This window comes from Lepisma saccharinum, chromosome 7, assembly GCF_977018435.1.
Source record: "Lepisma saccharinum chromosome 7, izLepSacc3.1, whole genome shotgun sequence".
In the NCBI taxonomy this organism is placed as follows: domain Eukaryota; kingdom Metazoa; phylum Arthropoda; class Insecta; order Zygentoma; family Lepismatidae; genus Lepisma; species Lepisma saccharinum.
In genome coordinates, this window is record NC_139235.1 from 16,464,788 (window position 1) to 16,485,553 (window position 20,766).

Below are 20,766 nucleotides of genomic sequence, written 5' to 3' on the forward strand. Positions count from 1 at the left end.
CGGTATGAACACGAATCCCACGAAAAATCGAGTTTTGATCCTAGTGTCGAAATGTCAGAATTAATAAGCTTTTCAGGCTCAGAACTGTGTAATGGTAGCCTTGTTGAAGCACACTTTAAACTCTAGATCCGGTCCCGATTGGTCTTTCTGTGCATAACGTAGAGTTAAAAACAAATATAAATGCAGTTGAGACTGCTTTATACGTAACTCAATTCTGCGTAATTTTGTTTTATACTTAAATTACTGTAGGTCCCGGAAAAATATAATTTAAAAACATGGTAATTAAATCTTATTTGTACGTAATGCAGTTATACGTACTAATTTTCATGCAATACAGTTAATTTGTACGTAACCAAGCTACAACCGCCGTAACCGAATTGCGCACACTTTAGATCCAGAATTGCGCACAAATCTCACTGACCTGTTTTGCGCACAGATTTTGATCCAACGTTGCCACTGAAAAAAACTGTTTTTTTCTGTAGACAAGAAGAGAGAGAAATTAGGTTAGGTTAGGTTAAACACAACAGAACTGAGAACGGCTTGAGAACATTTTACATCTGACAACATCGCTTCATTTTTTTGTGCGCAATCCTGTACATTGTGACAGCTTGTCAAAGGCTTATCAGATACCACTGATAAATCCGGAAAAGTGTGCGCAATCCGGCTGTAGCAGCTACAACAATGCCACAGAAGTGATAGTTTACAGTTGCTATTGGTCGGCCATGGAGAACAGAAAGAGCAAAAGTTACATGCTTGATCACAAAGTAAAGTTTATACCGGAAGTGGACGCCAAACTACAGAAAACTAAAACTGAAATAGCTGCAGATTTAGGTATCGCTTATATACTACACTTTGCACAGTCATTGGTAAAAGAAATGCTATTTTAGACGTTTAAAAAAAATAGGGTTGTAAAACTACAGTGTCTACTGTAGTATTCCATTATCAAAGTGTTCACTAATAAAGTGGCAAATGTAATGTATTTAACAATCAAACTTTTAGATTCGTTAATTTACCACTTTGACAGAAATAACCTGTATCACGGATATCTTGTTCCTCAAAATAGATACAATTACAGCATTTTAATAATGATATGTAAGTAATTCTCAGTTATACGTATTATATTCTCTTCACCATGACATACGTATAACTCAGGTTAAACTGTATTCGCAATCTAATCTTGCCTTAAATTTACTAATGAATTTGACTGAGCTCGCAAACATTGTGTACAACTATACGACCTACCACACATATTAAAGCAAACATCTCACACGAATGTACGCTACAATTGCTCATTAAATTATAATTGATTGATTGATTGAGTTGGTGTTTTAAGTCCACTTTGTGCACAGTAAGGCTAATTGGGACTGGACCTACAGTTTAAAATGGAATCCGAACCACTATGTGCCTCCACTGGGTATCGAACCCGGGACCCCTTCATTACAAAGCGACGACGATACCACTGCGCCATCGGGGAGGCCCATTAAATTATAATAGAAAGCTATTTTGAAAACTGCCTTTTTCCTATGTTAAAATAGAATTTGAAAAATGTATTAATAGTTATTCGATTTACTTTTGTATGTAGCTCTTTTCGTGCACTATTATGTATCTATCTTTTTTTGTTTGTATTGAAGAACCATATTCCCAATTTCTTTTATAAATTACTTTTTGACAAAAATGTATGAAATAACATAAAATACAGGGTTATTATAAAGTTTCGATCCATTTTTGTGAAAACGACTGATTTCTTCTTTCCATTGTACATGATATGAAAGATGCTGACTAATGAAGAGAGAATAGCTGAGGTGTGTGGACGTGTGCAGGGATTAATTAAGCTTCAAAAAAGTCCACACAACGTTCGAAAGGAAATTCCAAAAAACCTGCTCCAACCAGGGCTAATATCAGGCTACTGGCTCAAAACATTCAAGCGAATAGGTACTGTGCAAGATGCTAAACATTCTTGAAGGCCCAGCGTACCAGCCGAAACTGTGCAACGGGTAGAAGATGTCATCACAAGAAGCATCAGCAAGAAGTTTAAGCACAAAGCTGTTGTTTCCACAACGGACTGTGCGGAAGATACTCCATTACAGCATAGAAAAAGGGTCAAACCACCTTCAGGTGGTGCACAAGTAAGGCAGGGAGGACTGTGCTGGTCGTGAAACAGTTTGTGCAGAGCTGTTACAGGCAGTGAAGGAGGAAGCTTTGATCACCCCTTTTCAATACCTACGTCAACGTATCCAGCACATTGAGCTCAACAGGACACCGACAATGGTCTCAATGGTGTTTGGTGAAACGGTGAGATATTGGGATTCATGCAGAGTGCTCATGTGGAAGTACGTTGAGGTGACACTTTCATGGATTTTCTTCTGTACACCACTTATCATGTCCGATATTTTTTCTTTCAATCTTGATAATGTGTTACCAAATACTAGGGAGTTCATTCAATCTCTAGCCTCTTTTCTCAAAAATGGATCGAGACTTTATAATCACCCTGTATAAAATTTTAATTTGTTTTCGTATGGTTGTACAAGTTTGCTGATTTTTAGCGTAGACCCCCATTGCTGATCTAAATTTTCATTGAAGTCTGAGTTAGTGTCTATATACCTTAAGCAGAATAAATTTTGGGATAAGCTTCTGTGAGGATCTTTACACCCATCTGCCTGCGAACTGAAGCCATTGTCGAACTTCCTCCTCCATTTGTGAACTTGCTGGTGTGATAAACATCAATAGAGATATTTGCTGCAGAATTTCTGTGTATTTTAGGCTTTCAGAGTGATTAAAACCACGACTCTTCACTGGTGCGAGTGTGGGAGAAGGCGACATCTTTAAAATGACAAAAATGGCATTTTGACACTCACACGATCAGTGTTGCAATCTTGAGGTCGTTTTATAAATAGCAGATGATACCTCATGTAAATTTGAGCTGTATATAGGCTGTTATATAATTTTTGTCGGACTTTTTACATTTTCATTTGACTCTTTCTGGTAGAAATCAACTTCTTGTATTACGTGGGTGCAAAGAAGCAGTCCAGTTATGACAATGTCGTGTGTGGTTACAGGGCTGTGGAACAAACCGAACATCCGAGAAGTGACCACAACGGATCAGACGTCGCTAGTGGAGAACCTGCAACCTGCCACTCGCTACGTCTTCCGGGTGATCGCTGAGAGTTCTGTTGGAAAGAGCGACCCAAGCTCAGAGTTGGTCGTGACGACGGAGCCCCAGAAGCCAGGGGGTCCGCCACGCCACTTGTCGGTGTACGCCATCTCGTCCACGGCCCTCAGGATCTCCTGGGCCTCCCCTCTTCGGGAGCTGCAACACGGGAGCATCCAGGGATACTACGTCGGATATAAGGAGATGAGGTAGGTGTTAGGTGGTGGGATTAGCAAGTTGTCAAAATAAAAATGTGGGACAAAATTGCAATCAAAAGTTGAAAATAAGGGACAAGATCGCAATCACAAGTTGGAAATAAGGGACAAAATCGCAATCATAATTTGAAAATAAGGGACAGAGAACATGGTATATAGCCTTAATAAACTTTTCTACTAACATTTTCACAGTTCCTTCTAATGAAAAACCATTATTATATGCCGTAGATAGAGATGATGCTTTGTGATTCTTATGCTCAATTCCTCGAGCATGCTGAACCTTTAGGATTCAGATTTTTAAGATTTCTTTGTTTATTCATTGCACCTATCAAGAGGGCAAAAACTACCTAATTTCATATTTTTGGGGCTCTTTGTTTTTGAGTTATTGACTTTCAAGAAAGCAAAAATCCCAAAATTATACGACATTTTGAAATCTTTAAATAGCTGTAGATCAAAAACTATTTGACCTCCAATTGGTGTCATTCTCTTCTGCTTTTAATGAGATTTAATGTGAAATGCAACATGACTGTGCTGTTTAAATTTTATAATTTCCCAAAAACTAGAAAAAAAGTTTTTTTGAATGTCTCAAAAACACCCCTTTTAATTTATTTTTTTTAAGTATATGTTTTGAGGACATCAACTGACTATTTGTGTACAGAATTTCATAATGGGACGGCAATGGGTTCCTATGGAAATTATCTTTTTGTATTGTAATGTGTGTGAAATTTGTTAAATTTGTGAATTTACATGTTAAAACCATAACTGTAAGTTGAGTAGTTGATGTTGAAGTCTTCATATTAGTCTATTTTATAATTTTTGGACTGCAAATAATATAAAAATACCTAAAACTTATCACTTTTAATACCAGGTAAGCAATTGGGAAACATACGAAGGAAAGTCATTAAATAACAGGAATTTTATTCTAAACTTCATGGAGATTTATGCAAAACGAAAATTTGTATTTCGGAACTCAAAATGGTTCCTAAGCGACACGCCACAAAGATGTGTTGGCGATCGAGCAGCATGCGCTTTAGCAGTAGCTCGTACAACATGGCTACCTACTGTTGACTTGCACCTCAGAAGAGCAACGAAATGTTATTCGTTTTTTGAGTCAGAGGGAGTGAAACCTTATGAAGTCCACATCAGAATGAAGGTTCAATACAGAGACAATTGTATAAGTCAGCGGAGAGTGTACTAAATTAACGGATTCGCTGATCGATCTGCTGTTTCAGTTTCACTGCCTTAGTTGCCACACAAGCAGGCCTCCCACTCCGGTGTTCATCGCTGATATTTCGTCTTCCGTCTTTAAATCTTTCCACCCATTCATACAATTTCACCTGACTTAAACAATTGTCTCTGCATTGAACCTTCATTCTGATGTAGACTTCAGAAGGTTTCACTCCCTCTGACTCAAAAAACGAATAACATTTCGTTGCTCTTCTGAGGTGCAAGTCAACAGTGGGGAGCCATGTTGTACGAGCTACTGCTAAAGCGCATGCTGCTCGATCGCCAACACATCTTTGTGACGTGTTGCTAAGGAACCATTTTGAGTTCCGAAATACAAATTTTCGTTTTGCATAAATCTCCATGAAGTTTAGAATAAAAATCCTGTTATTTAATGACTTCCCCTCGTATATTTTTCAATTTGCTTACCTGGTATTAAAAGCGATAAGTTTTAGGTATTTTTATATTATTTGCAGTCCAAAAATTATAAAATAGATTAATATGAAGACTTCAACATCAACTTCTTAGCTTATAGTTATGTTTTTAACATGTAAATTCACAAATTTAGCAAATTTCGCACATATTACAATACAAAAAAATAATTCCCATAGGAAGCTCAGTCGTTGGGATGTCTGACTACCATGCGAGAGACCCGGGTTCGATCCTTGGCGGGGGAGAACCGGGACTTTTTCAACCTGTTCAAGCGGCTCCGGCGCCCACCCAGCGTCGTATAAAGTGAGTACCTGGAGGAAACTCTGGGGGGTAAAGGCGGCCAGGGGCGTGGTGCTGGTCGCGTCACCCCCAGCTTCGGCCGAGGTCAAGAAAGTGTGGTGCCCTAACACCACACCCCCTATACGCCTTCATGGCGTGGTGCAAAGCACAGGGGAGCATTTTACCTTTTTACCCATTGCTGTCCTATTATGAAATTCTGTATACAAATAGTCAATGGATGTCTTCAAAACATAAGTATATTTTTAAAAAAATAATAAAAGGGATGTTTTGAGATTTTTTTTAAAAAAAATATAGTTTTTGGAAAATTACAAAATTCAAGCAGCACAGTCATGTTGTATTTCAAAATAAATCTCATTAAAAGCAGAAGAGAATGACACCAATTTGAGCTCTCTAAGTCTAATAGTTTTTGATCTACAGCTATTTAAAGATGTCAAAATGTCGTAAAATTTTGGAATTTTTGCTTTTTTCAAAGTCAATAACTCAAAAACTAAGAGCTCAAAAAATCTGAAATTTGGCAGTTTTCGTCAACTTTACTGCTACTACCACAGTACCAAAACATATCAATTTCTGAGATGTAAAAGTTCAGACCATTGGTTGATTTGACCCGTCAGTAGTAACTTGACTTTTGTCTCGTCCATTACTTTTGCGCTAAGTATAGTTTGTAATGAATATAATAATTATGCAGTGGTTAATAACAATTTCTGTTGCAGAGCGTCTATCTCCAGTAACTTCAACTTCACGACAGTGCAACTTCAGAGCGAGGAGAAGGGAGAGCTTGTTCTTACTGGACTGAAGAAGTACACCAAGTACGCCATTGTGGTGCAGGCATTCAACCAAGTAGGCCTTGGTCCTCTGACGGAACCAGTCATCACTCAGACACTGGAAGACGGTGAGTATGTTTGTGGTGTCACGCAACTGGCGCCCAATTTTTTACAGGGTCAACGTGGGATAGCTCTTCACTAGAACATATAAGAGTAACAATAAAAATAAAAATAATTACGTTGGAAGAAAATTTATTATGCATTAATGATTAGTTATAATAAATAAAATGCATATTGGACAAAAACAAGAAAGAACTTTTATCTGACATATAAAGTTGTAGGTTACATTTTACTGTTTCTTTATTTCTATTGGCTTCCCGATGGCGCAGGGGTAGCGTCGTTACCTTGTAATCATGGGGTTCCGGGTTCGATACCCGGTGGAGGCACATAGTGGTTCGGATTCCACTTTAAACTGTAGGTCCAGTCCCGATTAGCCTTACTGTGCATACTGGACTTAAAACAGCAAATCAATCAATTTATTTCTATTATAAAATTCAGTTTCTAATAATTAGGGAGCGGAATTAGGGGTTGCATTTACCACTCTGCCGTTTCCCCCATTTCTTCACTGCTTTTATTTGAAAACGCTGATTTTCTCAAAATTTCGAAGGGGGCTGTAGCCCCATCTGCCCTTCTCTGGTACGCCATGTCACGTGCCAGTTCCGACGACACAATGAAAAATGCAAGGAAGAAATGTTTCTCGAGAGCGACGATAGATGACAGCATGACATATAAAGAAGAGCAGAGTTCATTGTAGAAACTAGGAGTGGAGAAGAGTGATTATATATATATATTATAGTAAATGCAAAATACATAAAGGAAGAGAATAAAAATTATAGAAGGAGTGAAGAAAATGTTGTAAATAGCCAATTAAGATAATTAAGAATATGCTCGTATATGAAACAATTAGGAAAGTTAATAAGTGAGCAAATGAATTCAGAAATGTATCTCCTTTTCGATCCTAGTGATCAAATTTGTTAATACCTCTGACGAAGAGAACATCGTCAGCTTTTGTGTTGTCCGTCCCTCGGTGGCGCTGTGTCCAAATTAGACGCCCCGAAGCACTTACGGTTGCGCTTGTTATTAGACGCACTGGGCCATAGGCAGCGCTTGCTGTTAGCGATCCTGGGCTATTCCCCTTTTGGTCGTTACATAGGAGGTGGCGCTACTGTCAGTTTAGTCGATCCTACTCTTTCTATAAGTATAGCTTGTGTCGTTTGTATAATGCCAAAGAAGCGGGGAAAGCGAGTGCATATATGTAATAAATAAGATTACGCTTTAAAAGGAAAGACAATAAATTAGAAGAAAGAAAAGAAGAAGAAGCCTTTTCCAAAAATAGAAAGAAGAAGAAGCCTTTTACCAAAATAGAAGGAAGAAAAGAAGAAGCAGCCTTTTCCCCAAATTGTGAGAAGAAAAGAAGAAGATTTCCTTTCAATTATACATATATTTATAAGAAGAATATAACCGACGTAAATTTGGAATCAGCATTATATATATATATTTCAATGTATATACAAGCTTCGCTATATATTTTCTCTGTATTGTGTACAGTTTTCAGAATATAGATCCGCATTTAACTATATCCTCTTGGGTATAAAACGCTTTCTTATTTGGAATTCTCGAATAAAGAACCTATCCCCTGAGATTAAGATATTTCTATAGCCGTGGTAAATAACATTTAAGTACGTACCCCCAGGGTTGTAGCAGCCAGTGCACATACGTGTTTGTCACTAGAATGATATTATAATATGATTTGTACTGAACAGAGCGAGGTATAATTCGTGACACTATACCCTGTCCCAGCTAACTGTGGAGCAAGGCAGCGCATAGCGTCAGAGAAACGAAGGAAATCTTGTGGCCAGAGCGAAACAGTACACGCTGCTGGGAAGGCTGGTAACTGCAGTCGCTTTCCTACACTCCGCGCAATTCCTTTCCTCTCACGTGTTCATTGGTGGAGCCGTCTCGCGTCACTACTTGCGCAAAGACTTGTTCTCCTTAGCTTCTGACTTCAAAATTACATTTAAAGTGGCACGTAATTTCAAATTTCGCGCTGAAAAGTCTTGAGCATTGCGAATAATATCACGTACAACAGCCCGGTGGAAAATAATTGTATTCTGCATCTGATATATTCGCAAAGCCTGACGAAATGCAACTTCAGTCTGCAATTCATTAACATTCGTGCTCAACCACCCTCTCTACTAGCCAGACATGGTCGTATGTGGCGTGATTTTATTCACAAATCATCGAGTACTGAAAAATAAACTTGATGTCTGTAGATGATACCAAACCAAAAAGACAATGATGTAATTGATTAACTCAACAACATTACAGAATAGAATAGTCTGAAACACATTCAAGGATAAATGTTATCTTTGTTGTTTATGCAAAATATTAATACCAATTATGTGATGTAACATTATATAGGAGGAACGTTTTTTGACTTGCGAGGCCAGCGTTGGAGAGACGGGGATAGTAATGGCAACTGCCACCAGTGGCGCTACGCTCGCTAGACGATGCTATGTTTTCCCTTGTTTGCATTGAAGCAACTCGTTGCTGGCGTTAAACACCAACAGTGTTTGTCTTTTCTCAACTTCTTCCTTGTAGTTTCCGTCCGTGTGTTTATCTTTTCATGTTTTCCCACGTTCGATTGTGTGTTACGACAATTATTAAATGTACATTAGAATCGAATCAAACTGAGTTAGTGACAACTAAGTACCTGGGCTATGCATTCACTTGAACCTAGTTCTCTCTTCCACTACGTTCCTGCTTGCTGTTAAAACTACAAGGAGTGTTAAAACTACATGAAACGTTAAGGCTCGAGTGAACCTTTTACCAACGCCAGGGCAGCTATTCCTAATGTTCCTTAACTTTCGAAAAACCGATATGATATTCCGAAATATGAGATATTCTGCTCATAATTCCTTTTAGAGCTGTTAAAGTTATTTGAAGAAATAGTTAAAGTATCAATTTCTAGCACTAGCATATATTGTGTTTAGCGTACAAAACATCATGCCAGACAGAAAAAGAACGAACAAAAAATATCCACCGTCCATGCAGTCGAGACTGCACACACAGACTACTCACAAAATCATAAGTTCTTCACTCAGCCACCAGGTGGTAGCACCAAACAAATATTCATCATACAATGCAGCGTTTCTGTTATTCTTAACAAGAGCATTCACACAAATCTTCATGAAGTTTGCTTTCGTTGTTGCCTAGACATTATCAATAGTTAATCTCCCGTATTGCAGTTGTTATTAACAACTTATGTAACCCTCCGAAATAGTTAATAGTCTTGGTACGACGTTATTGAGTGATTTTGTGTTTTAAGTCAACTTTATACACACTAAGGCTAATCGGGACTGGACCTACAGTTTAAAGTGGAATCCGAATCCACCAGGTATAAAACCCGGGACTACTTGATGACAAGGTGACGACGTTACCACTACGCCATCCGGGAGGCCCGCGAAGGAAAGCAAACCACGTGATGGTTCACGTCAATGCTACCGCGTGTTGAGAAATCGATGTAATCAGGCCGTGCTCAACGCAAAGAGGAGGCTTTCTTACGAATTATTAAATATGCAAGGCAACCCCCGAATGTTGTGGAATAACTTAAGAAATCTAGGGCTAGGAGTGAAACGTAACGTAGATCCTACTCGTGTTTCGTCCCTTGATGAATTAAATACGCATTTCTCTCTCTCTAATTCAATGAATAACGATGCTAAAAATGTTACTATTAGAGCTATAGCAAACCACAAAACAGAAACGATAGAGTTCAATTTTAACCCAGTCTATGAGTTCCAAGTTGCAACTGCAATCGGTCGGATCAAATCTGGTTCTGAAGGAGCCGACAACCTCCCATTGCGACTAATAAAGCTGATTTTACCTCATGTATTGCCATACATCACTGACATTTTTAATCTTTCTCTGCGCTCTGGTATTTTTCCAGATAAGTGGAAAATAGCACACGTTCTTCCTCTCGCCAAGACTGACCCCGCCACTTCCGTTGACAACTTCCGACCTATCAGTATTCTTCCCGCGCTATCGAAAGCATTAGAATACATTGCTCACGACCAAATCAGCCGACATACAAATGAAGTTCCGTCTCCGTTTCAGTCGGGATTTAGACCTAATCACAGCACTAGCACCGCCATGACTCACATAACCGACGACGTCAGACAAGCTATGGACTGCAGACAGGCGACAGTTTTAGTTTTATTGGACTACACGAAAGCTTTCCAGTCACTCGACCATGATATTCTCATTTCCAAGCTAAAATCATTTTTTAATTTCACCACCTCTGCAACCGACTGGGTCAAATCCTACTTAACTGGACGTAAACAAAGGGTGGTTTATGATGGCAAGTGCTCGGCGCTATCTGAGATCACTTGTGGCGTTCCGCAAGGAAGTGTACTCGGCCCTTTATTATTTTCTTTATACATTAATGACCTGCCAAATATCTTGAAACACTGCCGTTATCACCTGTATGCCGATGACCTCCAGTTGTACTATTCTGCACCCCCAGTAATGTTAAGCGATGGTATTTCCAAGGTTAATGAAGATATAGAGAGGATTGTTAACTGGTCGCTAGACAATGGCATGTATATTAACCCTAATAAAACACAAGCAATTTTGATTGCTTCCGATAAACTGAAACGTTACGTAGATCTTAACATTCTTCCTTCCATTCTTGTAGATTCGACTCGCATTCCATTTAACCAAACTGTTAAAGATCTGGGAATTGTATTAGACGGAAATTTATCGTGGTCACATCACACAAGTTCGGCGTGTAGAAAAGCTTTCGCATCTCTGTATTCTATAAGACGCATGGGCAAGTTCCTCCCCACCTCTATCAAGGCCAAACTTTGTCAGTCCCTAGTTTTATGCCATTTAGATTATTGTGACGTAGCGTATTCCGGCTTAACAGGTGAGTCAGCTAGACGTCTGCAGAGTGTTCAAAATGCCTGCGTACGATACATTTTTAATTTAAAATATTGGGACCACCTATCACCTTATTTTCTCAAATTGGGGTGGCTACGTATGCAAGAAAGACGAACGCTGCACACTCTGATTTTACTTTACAAAGTTCTCAACCTCAAGTCACCTTCCTATCTCCTCTCTCGCTTCCAATTTCTTCACGAATTTCACGATCGCGACACCAGATCACGCAGCTCCTCAGTTCTCTCTATCCCCGTCCACAGATCAAACTTCTTCTCCAACTCTTTCTCCGTATCGGTTGTAAGACTATGGAATCAGTTGCCAGAAAGCACTAGAACAGTAAGCTCCGTCGGTTCCTTTAGCAGACGTGTTCGCCACTCTCTTCAGAGTAGTCGTTAGATCTTCCCCTGTCAAGCAGACTAAAAAGCATGTGCAAGTGAACGAATTCTTAAAATACCTTGCAGTTACTTAAATACAATTTTAAATTTTGCATTCTTTCATTCCATATTTAGTTTTTTGTGTATTATATATTTTGTATTTTGTGTGTTATATTCAGGACTTTAAGACTTGTGTGTATGAGTATAATGTGTGTGTGTGGACCTATGTTAAATGACTTAGTGTACTTTGTGTATAACATAATAATGTATAATTTTAAATGTATGGTTGAGTGGAAGAAAAGGCTTTGTACGGCCTTAACTCCGCCATTTAAAACAAGGCATTAATAAATAAATAAATAAATGCTCTAGAAGAAATTATAAGCAAATGTAATTTTTAAGATTTTGAAGTATCTTTTCTAAAGGAGAGGGAAATTCAAAAACAGATATCCTGGCGTCGAACCCAAGGTTCGGCGAATGCTTTAAAAGTCACACTTAGATAACCAATCAAGAGGCATATTTGTAACCTTGGTGATATTTGAAGGGGGTGAGGCAAATACCCCTCACTGATTACTACATCCTCCCCTTCTTCAGGAGCTCGCTGGAACTCCCCCCACCACTATTGGATATTTTCCAAATACAACAATGCTTGTAACACGAAAGCATGAGTCAAACTCGCACATGTAAGGTAAAAGAAAACAGAAGATTGCCTTATAATCGATAAATATTTTTTACATTTTTTTCGAAAAAGAGCCACCGTTCAGACCATGCATTCGCTTACCCACATTGCTGCCATCTCACGGCAGAACACATGAACTAACAGAACAACCCCCCTGCTCTTCCAGACGTCATGGTAGTGGTTTAACCTTGCACAAGCTAACGAAGGCAATTTGCAGTGAAATTGAATATTAGGTGTAGATCAAAGGATGTGCCGTGCACAATTGACGGTTCAATTAATTTGATAAAAGCAAATATACTGAAGGTGGAGGTCAGGTATTCAACACCATCCTCTGGCCTCCTTTACACCCGGGTTTGGCCACAGTTAACATTGTTACAGGCTGGATGAACCATAGAGCCACTCCATTCTATTAAACATCCCACCTGAAATTATCGAACCTGGGCCTCCCTCATGTACGAACATTCAGTCCAATTTTTCTGTGGCTTAAAAGGAGAAATTCTCATTCTCAGAATGAAGCATTAGATTAATTAGACGAAGGGATACCCGTAAAGAATACCCATGGGCAGGTCAGGACTCGAACCTGGGAACTTCGGTGATGAGATCGAAAGTCGACCACTTACGAGCCATCAACTCCTATTTTACTAGAAGGGGGTAAAAGATTGGCATGTCTTGTTTGGAATGTCCAAGTCGAATTAAATTGCTTGATTTTTTTGTGTAAGACTTTTGTGCAACAGAACTGTATTAATCAATGAATACGTCCGGCAAACACGATATTAATATATTTTGTGGATCCACCATAATTAATGTTTAATTACAATTGGTCATTCAGATTACTGTCAACGTACCATGCAACAAAACAGTGTCATATAATACAGGGTGGCCCAAAAGAAGGTAATCGAACACATAATACAACGGTTAACATTTCGGTTACCACCTTTTTTGGGTCACCCTGTACAAATTAAATGTTCATATCTCATCTTAGTGTATTGTGAATGATGAAAAGGTACACAGCATTATTCCTCTCAACGCTCTGGGGTGTTTTCATTCTGGTTGCTGTGAATAATCAAGGAACAAACGCACAGCTTTCCTGTTCATTTAAAATTCTCACCAAGGTAGGAAACTCATTATAAGTAGGCACACAGGATCGTTCGGAAGTTGATTTAAAGGAAATCTTATCCATGGGTGCCCAGTTCAGATCTGTTTACCTCGCAGATGAGTTGATTGGCTGGGATGGCTACCCGAAAATTAAAAATCAAACCGGCTAGATCTAAAACCGGTTCTTCGTCACTAAAGGCCTATATCGCGATGTTACGTACCCAGTAGGACCAAGTAATGTAAATAGTTTGCTAAAGAGGAATAGAGATGGCAGCACCAAGTGCAAGATTAAGAATTAGCATAATATATGTGAATAACTTTATAAATAAGAACAAAAGAAATTGGAAAGATGAAAAACAATAGATTATATTATAAAAAGACAAAGAATTAATATAAAAGAAATAAATTAATGTATATACTTGATAAATCAAACTAGTGATCATATGTAAATTGATCAGAAAACTAAAGAAGTCAAAGTACTGCTACAAATTTGTGTCTGAACAGATATTGCATCTGTCTGACTGATTTACCATTCCCATAGCGGAAATTTTGTTTACATCAGTGGCGGCGCATTCAAGTCGACGCCCCACAGCACTTTTGGTTGCGCGTGTCAGTCGTTTGGCACCAAGTATATACACTCTGTTGTACCCAGTTAGTATTGGCGTGTTCCAATCGCAGCCGCAAAGGAGGATATTGGTATAATTCCCAAAGCTTAAAGGAAAAGGGATAAAGGACTTCATTAAATTGTCAAAAACATAAATAAATGGAAATTTAGAGGAAAGTTCACAAAGAAGGCAAGAAGGAAGTCCAGATCCAGAACGTCCATTAAGAAGGAAGTCCAGATCCAGACTGTCCATCAAGAAGGAAATCCAGATCGTACCTTACGAAGGAAGTCCTTAGAGAATATACAAATCAATAAAAGAAATAATAAAAAGCATATTGAAATGAAAATTGACTGTAAATAAGAATTATAGAAGAACGTAACTTTTCATGTAAATATTCTGATTCCATGTATCCTGTGTTTGAATAATATATTCGTTTAAACGTCCCCATTGGAAGGCATCCTGTCTGGTTTCGTTTTCTACTAAGAACCCTACTCTGATGATATGCTAGCTGAGGTTTAAGATTAAGATTTATGCACCTTGCACCAAATAGAGGTAGCAGCGCTGGTGCAAATTTTGTGTTTACTCCACACATTCTTGTGCTGCTGTGCGAGAGAATGAGCAGGAAAAGTGACGCGTTCGATCGAAGTTTACCATAATCTTGCTCTTCAGAAAAAAGTATAAATAATCCAGCATCTCTGTCTCCGTTTGTAAGTTTCAGTTCCTCTTGCCCCTCCCCCCGGACAAGCTTCAACCATGAAATTGCCATTGAACCGTAAACACGTCACTGCTGACGGCCTTTTTTTATCTTCTCCGCTCCTTCTCCAAACGAGAAAGATTAATATTATATGTAACCAACTATATGAGGAATAATACTTAAATAATAACCTGTGGCGCAGCAGCCCTTAGGGCCATGGGCTACCTATCGACTCCCGGCCTCACTCAACACATGCCTCAGCAGAGGTGGGCGATCATTCAATACGGAATAAGGTGTGGTCACCACGACGAACCCCCAGTCGTTGTAGCTTTCCACAACAGGGTTGCGCTACTCATTCATAGCTCCTCAATTCCCTCACGATAGTGGGTGGCCACCAGTCCCATACACAGGCCGAAATCTCTGGCGGAAAGTTGTTACGCTTCTCCCAGAAGACTCGAACGAAAGCTCGTTCCGTAGCCCGAACCCAAAGCCTGACGCCTTACACAGCGCGGCCACGGTGCGGAACGAATAATACTATTAGTAAGGTTCAAATTTCCCTTGTGTTTGTAGTATTACCTCAGAAATTCCATCGCTGTTGTATTGAATATTCTTCCTCACTACTTGTGGAGCTAAGGTTTATGATCGATTCTCTATATTTTACTTCGATTTTCTGCAACTTTTGGCTAATCGCGAAGATATGGATTAAACGATGTTGCTGATATCATAATAACAAACACACATAAACGGGACACCACACAAGCCCCATACAGTATTATCCTGGCTCTGAGTTCAAATGGCAGACCACCGTTACTCTGCAACAATGCAGTTGTGGAGCAAAGGGTAATTTCGTCAGTGGCGTAGAAGTACTAAGGATGGATAACAATTTGATGAATCGCAACCAACAACAATGTACAGTTACGGCGACATCTGGGGTCGACTCTCGGCTACTGGACTACGATATCTCTATAAAATATTAGCCTGTTGCGATTTGAATTAATAATTCTCGATTCCGTTGATTGAGGAGTCAATAACTAATAACCTTGATGTGTCAATGTTGTGATTAGCACCCATGGAATATATCGCTATTACATGATGAACGCAGCTCAAACTTGTAATGTGTTGTGGTACTACGAATTCCATTAATAGTTTGAAATCGAGGAGTGAAGCCCTTGGTTATACTGGAAATATAATTTTGAATTATAAAGGGTAGTTGAGGGGGTCTGAAGTTTGATGGGCGATATGATGACACTCAATATTTTCATCAAATTATTATTTTTCATCTGAAATATTTTCATGGTAGCTATACTCTGTCCCGGGAATCTGTGGCGCAGGCGAACGAAAACAAGTCCTCTGCGCAAGTAGTGACTAGACCAATGAATGCGTGAAAGGGAAAGGGATTGCATGGAGGGGCCAATTCGACTACAGCTACCAGCCGTTTGCAGCAGCGCGCATGGCTTTGCTCCTCCTCGCTTCCTTCCCTTCTCTTTCGTTATGCGCTGCCTTGCTGCAGAGACTCCTGGCGCAGCATAGAAGACGGGTCTATATGTCAGAGGCTTATCCTGAAACGGTTTCCTCTACCCTGTAGTGAAAAGTACACAGTCCAACAATTAAGTAATGAGACAGTCGTTATCAAATGAAAAGGAAACAAAAAAAATCAACTTTGCCTATTTGTTACTCCAAGCATATCCCTCTTAAATGCAGCAATTGGCATGGTTAGCCAAAAATTGAAACAATATCTGTAAGTTTTCACTTGAAGATGGATGTCACAACCTGTTGGATGTTCCTGTGCTCATAAAAACTGCGTAATTTCAACAGCACCTTTACTTTGGGGATCACGAAATAATACCAGGGGGATAAATTTGGGGAGTAGGGAGGACGATTCAACACACGCGCTTGTTTTTGGACTAGGAATACATAGACAACCACTGCTCTGTGGGACCGTTCATTATCGTGGAGCAGGAATCAACTTCTCGGTTCAAGATACTGAGGTCGGACACGATCAGTTCTCTTTCATAATCATTTAGAGCACTACGCTCATAACAACCACGTACAGTTTCACCCTCTGGAACAAATTCATGATGGATAATACATTTTCTGTCGTAAAAACACACAACAGTGTCTTCACCTTTTGGTTTTTGGAGCTGCACTTTCATGCCTCTGGGTAAATTTAGCGACTTCCATTCTGTGATTTGTTGTTTCGTAGGAGAGACCATAGCAAAAATGCTCTATTTCGTCCTCCACAACAATGGAATTCTATAAATATTCATTCCCGCAAGCAGTTTTCAGAATGTATTTCATGAAACTTGATGTTCTCTCGCTGCTCCAAGGCGATTACATGACAACACCCTTACACCTCCCTCACGACATGGCAGCATAATTCCCAGCATGCTTATCGCAAGTTCATGAGGTGTTGCCAGGTTGTAGATTATTGACCACACTACACCATGAACACAATACTTCAAAGATACGTAGAATGCACACATAAAATCAGTCACATTACAGTACTTAATTGTCGGACTATGTATATTTTCAACATTTTGGTTCACTGTTCCTAGGATATATATTGTTATTTTCATTACATAACTAGTAATTAAGAATTTAGTGTAGTTTTCTTTCGAGTATTGTCCTTATGTTTTGACATGTAAATATTTTTTCAGTGCCAAGCATGCCGCCTCAAGACATTAGATGCAACGCCCTGACGTCACAGAGTTTGCAGGTCAGCTGGCAGCCACCCCCTGTGTCCCACACCAACGGGGTCATCCAGGGATACAAACTCCAGTATGAAGAGGCTGAGGACTGGCCTGGTATGCAACATACCTTTGTATTATTATTTGATAATAACTTTATTTTGTTTTTTATGTGCAATGTTGTTGTTCAGATATAGTTTACTAACCTCTGTATTATAGAGGTGAGCTATATCCATCTAACAATAAAATATCCACCAGATGGCAGTGTGTTTTCAATTTTTTTTAAATATTGACATTTATAAACCATAAACTATATTTTGAATCAAGTGTATTGAAATGAATTAAAATGTTATCCGTTAATCTTGATTCAGTGTCAATAGAAAGGAAGATCCTCTAATTATTTTTAACTGCATGAACCTTTTCAGAACTCTACGTATTCTTTTGTAATTATATAATATTAATTTGTGCCATGTGCTTCATGACAGAATCGGGATCGGTTAGTTCGTATGAACTTTCCAGCCTGATCATTACCAGTGCGTAGTTAGAGATCGGATAGTACTTTGAACTCTCCAGCCTAATTATTGCATATTTTTGTGGGAGGAGGAAAAGGTTTATTATCCATTTTGCCTTGACTCATCTCACTCAACAGGTCGCTAGGTGCCGTGGCTTGCCGCGAGTTGATAGCTTCCTGGAGATGGGGCCTTGCTCGAAAAGGTTTATTATCCATGACAAAGAATCGGGTACTACGTAGTTTGATTATTCAATTTTAATCAATTATTTATACTTTAATATTAATAGGAATTAAATGGTGACAAGACTATTTATAAAAAGAAGAAAGGAACAATGATGCCGGAGAAATGGTCCACGACATTTGAATTTCCTACATTCAGGATTCCAACTACTTATTATTGGCCTCCCCGATAGTGCAGTGGTAGCGTCGTCGCCTTGTAATCAAGGAGCCCCGGGTTCGATACCCGGTGGAGACACATAGTGGTTCGGATCCTACTTTAAACTGTAGGTCCAGTCCCGATTAGCCTTACAGTGCACAAAGTGGACTTAAAACACCAACTCAATCAATCATTCGAACATATTATTTTAGTCACTCACATAAACATGTTTCGTATTTTGCTGAGCGGGTCTGTAGATGGCCCAAATCTGTAATGAGTGTATTTTTTTATAATATTGAAATTTAACTGTGGAAGCATTGCTTTCATAAATAATGGTGTATCGTTTATTAACACCTTCGTAAAAAGTTATCTGCCTTTAATTTGGTCAGGTTTAGAAACCCATTCTAGTGTTTGTAATCATTATGCAGTGTCTTTATTTAGAAATTGTGCCGCTCGAATGCGTATCCGTATAGCGGCGGGAAGCACGCTGCTTGTCGGCGAAATGGGATAATATAATTTCTTCCAGAGAGTACAAGTTGAACTATCAATCCCTTGTACACTTATATGTGGTTTCAAGAAAATACTTCATGTTCCTTACACTTATTCGCTTGACCGAGTCAACTTTGATTGCAGCTAATGACCATTTGGAGTCGAAGAAAACAACAGCCCTGACCACCGTTCTTCATGGCCTGAAGAAGTTCACAAACTACAGCGTCCAATTACTGGCATTTACGTCCGTAGGAGAGGGTGTCAACAGCAAAGTATTGTATTGCAGAACGGATGAAGATGGTAGGTGTCTTTAACTGTATTTCATACAATAATACATGCAACGAAAACAAAACATTATATGTATATGCATTTAAACATGAGGCACAACGAAATCTATCTGTAAAAACTTTTTCACCTTTTAATCAATATACTAAAGATCATATTTACATTTCTAGAAGCAGATTATTATGTATACTACCACATATACAGAGCATTCCCTGACATTCGCTACAAGATTCGGCGGCAAGCCGCCCGACATCAGCGCTTGTCTTTCCCGGTGAACGGGTCCGCGACAGTCGCACGCTACAGTCTGTTTTTTTCACTCTCCCTGCCTTCGCTCTCTTTCCCTTTCTGTTGACGTTGCAGACTGGCGCCAGTATAATCTTCCCTCGGAAGTTGTGTTGTGTCGTGAGCGTGAGTTGAAGATTGTGGCTTAATATGGCACTACAAAAGTTTACATTACAACAAAGGATTTATCTTGTCGAGTTTTACTTCGGAAAGAGGAATTGTGGAGACGTGCGACGACGTTTTGCAACGAAATTTCATGGTGTTCCCGTTCCACATAGGACCACTATATTAAACCTCGTAAAAAAGTTTAGAGTAACAAGGTCAGTTGTGAATAAAAGTGGAAAGAAAAATGGGGAAATCTAAAAAATAAAATATACATAGACAATCCGCACACCATCCGTGAGTAAAAAGAGTTTTGTACGAGAAATCGGGAGAATTACAGTAGACGAACTTGCACGTGTAAATGCCAATTTCCTTGGGAGATGCCAGGAATGTGTTGCAGCAGAGGGACATCATTTTCAACATCATCTGTAGTCAAGGTTAGTACACAATATGAAAACTGTAATTTTAATAGCCGACTCTACCGACTGTCGCGGACCGTTCAACGGGAAAGACGAGCGCTGATGCCGGGCAGCTTGCCGCCGAGTCTCGTAGCGAATGTCAGGGAATGCTCTGTATATATTATATATTCTCGTGGTACTGACTTTCGTTGTATCTCATGTTTAAATGCATAATTTATAACTAGAAACATTTAGCTAGAATTTCGGAATTTCAATTTATTTTTTATTTTATTTTTTAAAAAATCTATTGTATTTGATCAAGTTCGTAAAATATTCATTCATTCTTGAGTGACAGTTAAAACAAGGATTTTATTTGAACAATGTAATATGAAAGCGAACCCCAAGAAGACTCTATCAAGACTTTACTCAGTGGCATAGCAAGGGGTGGACGAAGTTGGTGACCGCCCGGGGCCTCGCACCCCATGGGGTTGATACGAAAAATGTAATAATAGAAGTGAGAAAAAATATGGAAATTGATCATTTTTGTGGCCAATAAAATTACAGCAATCTTTTTTATCTGGCTTAAATTCTAGTTAAACGTTATGTATGTCAAATTTGGGGCGTAAGGAGGCCCGAAAAAATCGTATTTCTCATGTGATACATTTACGCAAACATTCACGATAACTTGCTAAAGCATTTTTCCCCATTTACTCTTTCTTAAATAAAAAGCACTTTGTCTTTTCTTCTTTCTCTTGACTTTGCACTCACGATTTTACCTAGGTAATATATTAACATTAAAGCACCTCCAACTGCCACGAAGGAGTAGATTTGGTAGTTTATTATCAATACTTCATATATTGGTTTTGTAGTTTATTAGCATTGCTGTGGGTGAGACATTCAAATGCTTGCGTTGTTTTCAACTCAAGGAGGAATGGATAATATAAGCAGTTCTTCCTTCCTACCTACAGCTTCAAACGCCAAGGGTCCCGGGTTCGAATCCCGTTCGGGCTTGGTTGTTTGTGAATGTCCATTTATCAATTTCATCACTCATTCTCATCTTCGCAAATTAGCCAAGAGACACAAAACGCGAAGTAAAATAAACTAAATCAATCAA

The 20,766-nt window shown here is 39.0% G+C and overlaps 1 protein-coding gene across 4 annotated transcripts in view; it reads left to right on the forward strand.

The window, feature by feature from the left end:
- Positions 1 to 20,766, forward strand: part of LOC145989744 (cell adhesion molecule Dscam2-like) — a 363,117-nt gene that overhangs the window by 313,688 nt on the left and 28,663 nt on the right. For all 4 annotated transcript variants that reach the window (XR_014441890.1, XM_083125027.1, XM_083125028.1 and 1 more), the window contains exons 16-19: positions 3,057 to 3,357; positions 6,030 to 6,208; positions 17,180 to 17,326; positions 18,730 to 18,885. Coding sequence is in view for 3 of the 4 variants with exons in the window: in XM_083125027.1 (XP_082981153.1) it covers positions 3,057 to 3,357; positions 6,030 to 6,208; positions 17,180 to 17,326; positions 18,730 to 18,885 (783 nt within the window). In the remaining variant the exon portion in view is untranslated. The remainder of the gene's footprint in view (positions 1 to 3,056; positions 3,358 to 6,029; positions 6,209 to 17,179; positions 17,327 to 18,729; positions 18,886 to 20,766) is intronic.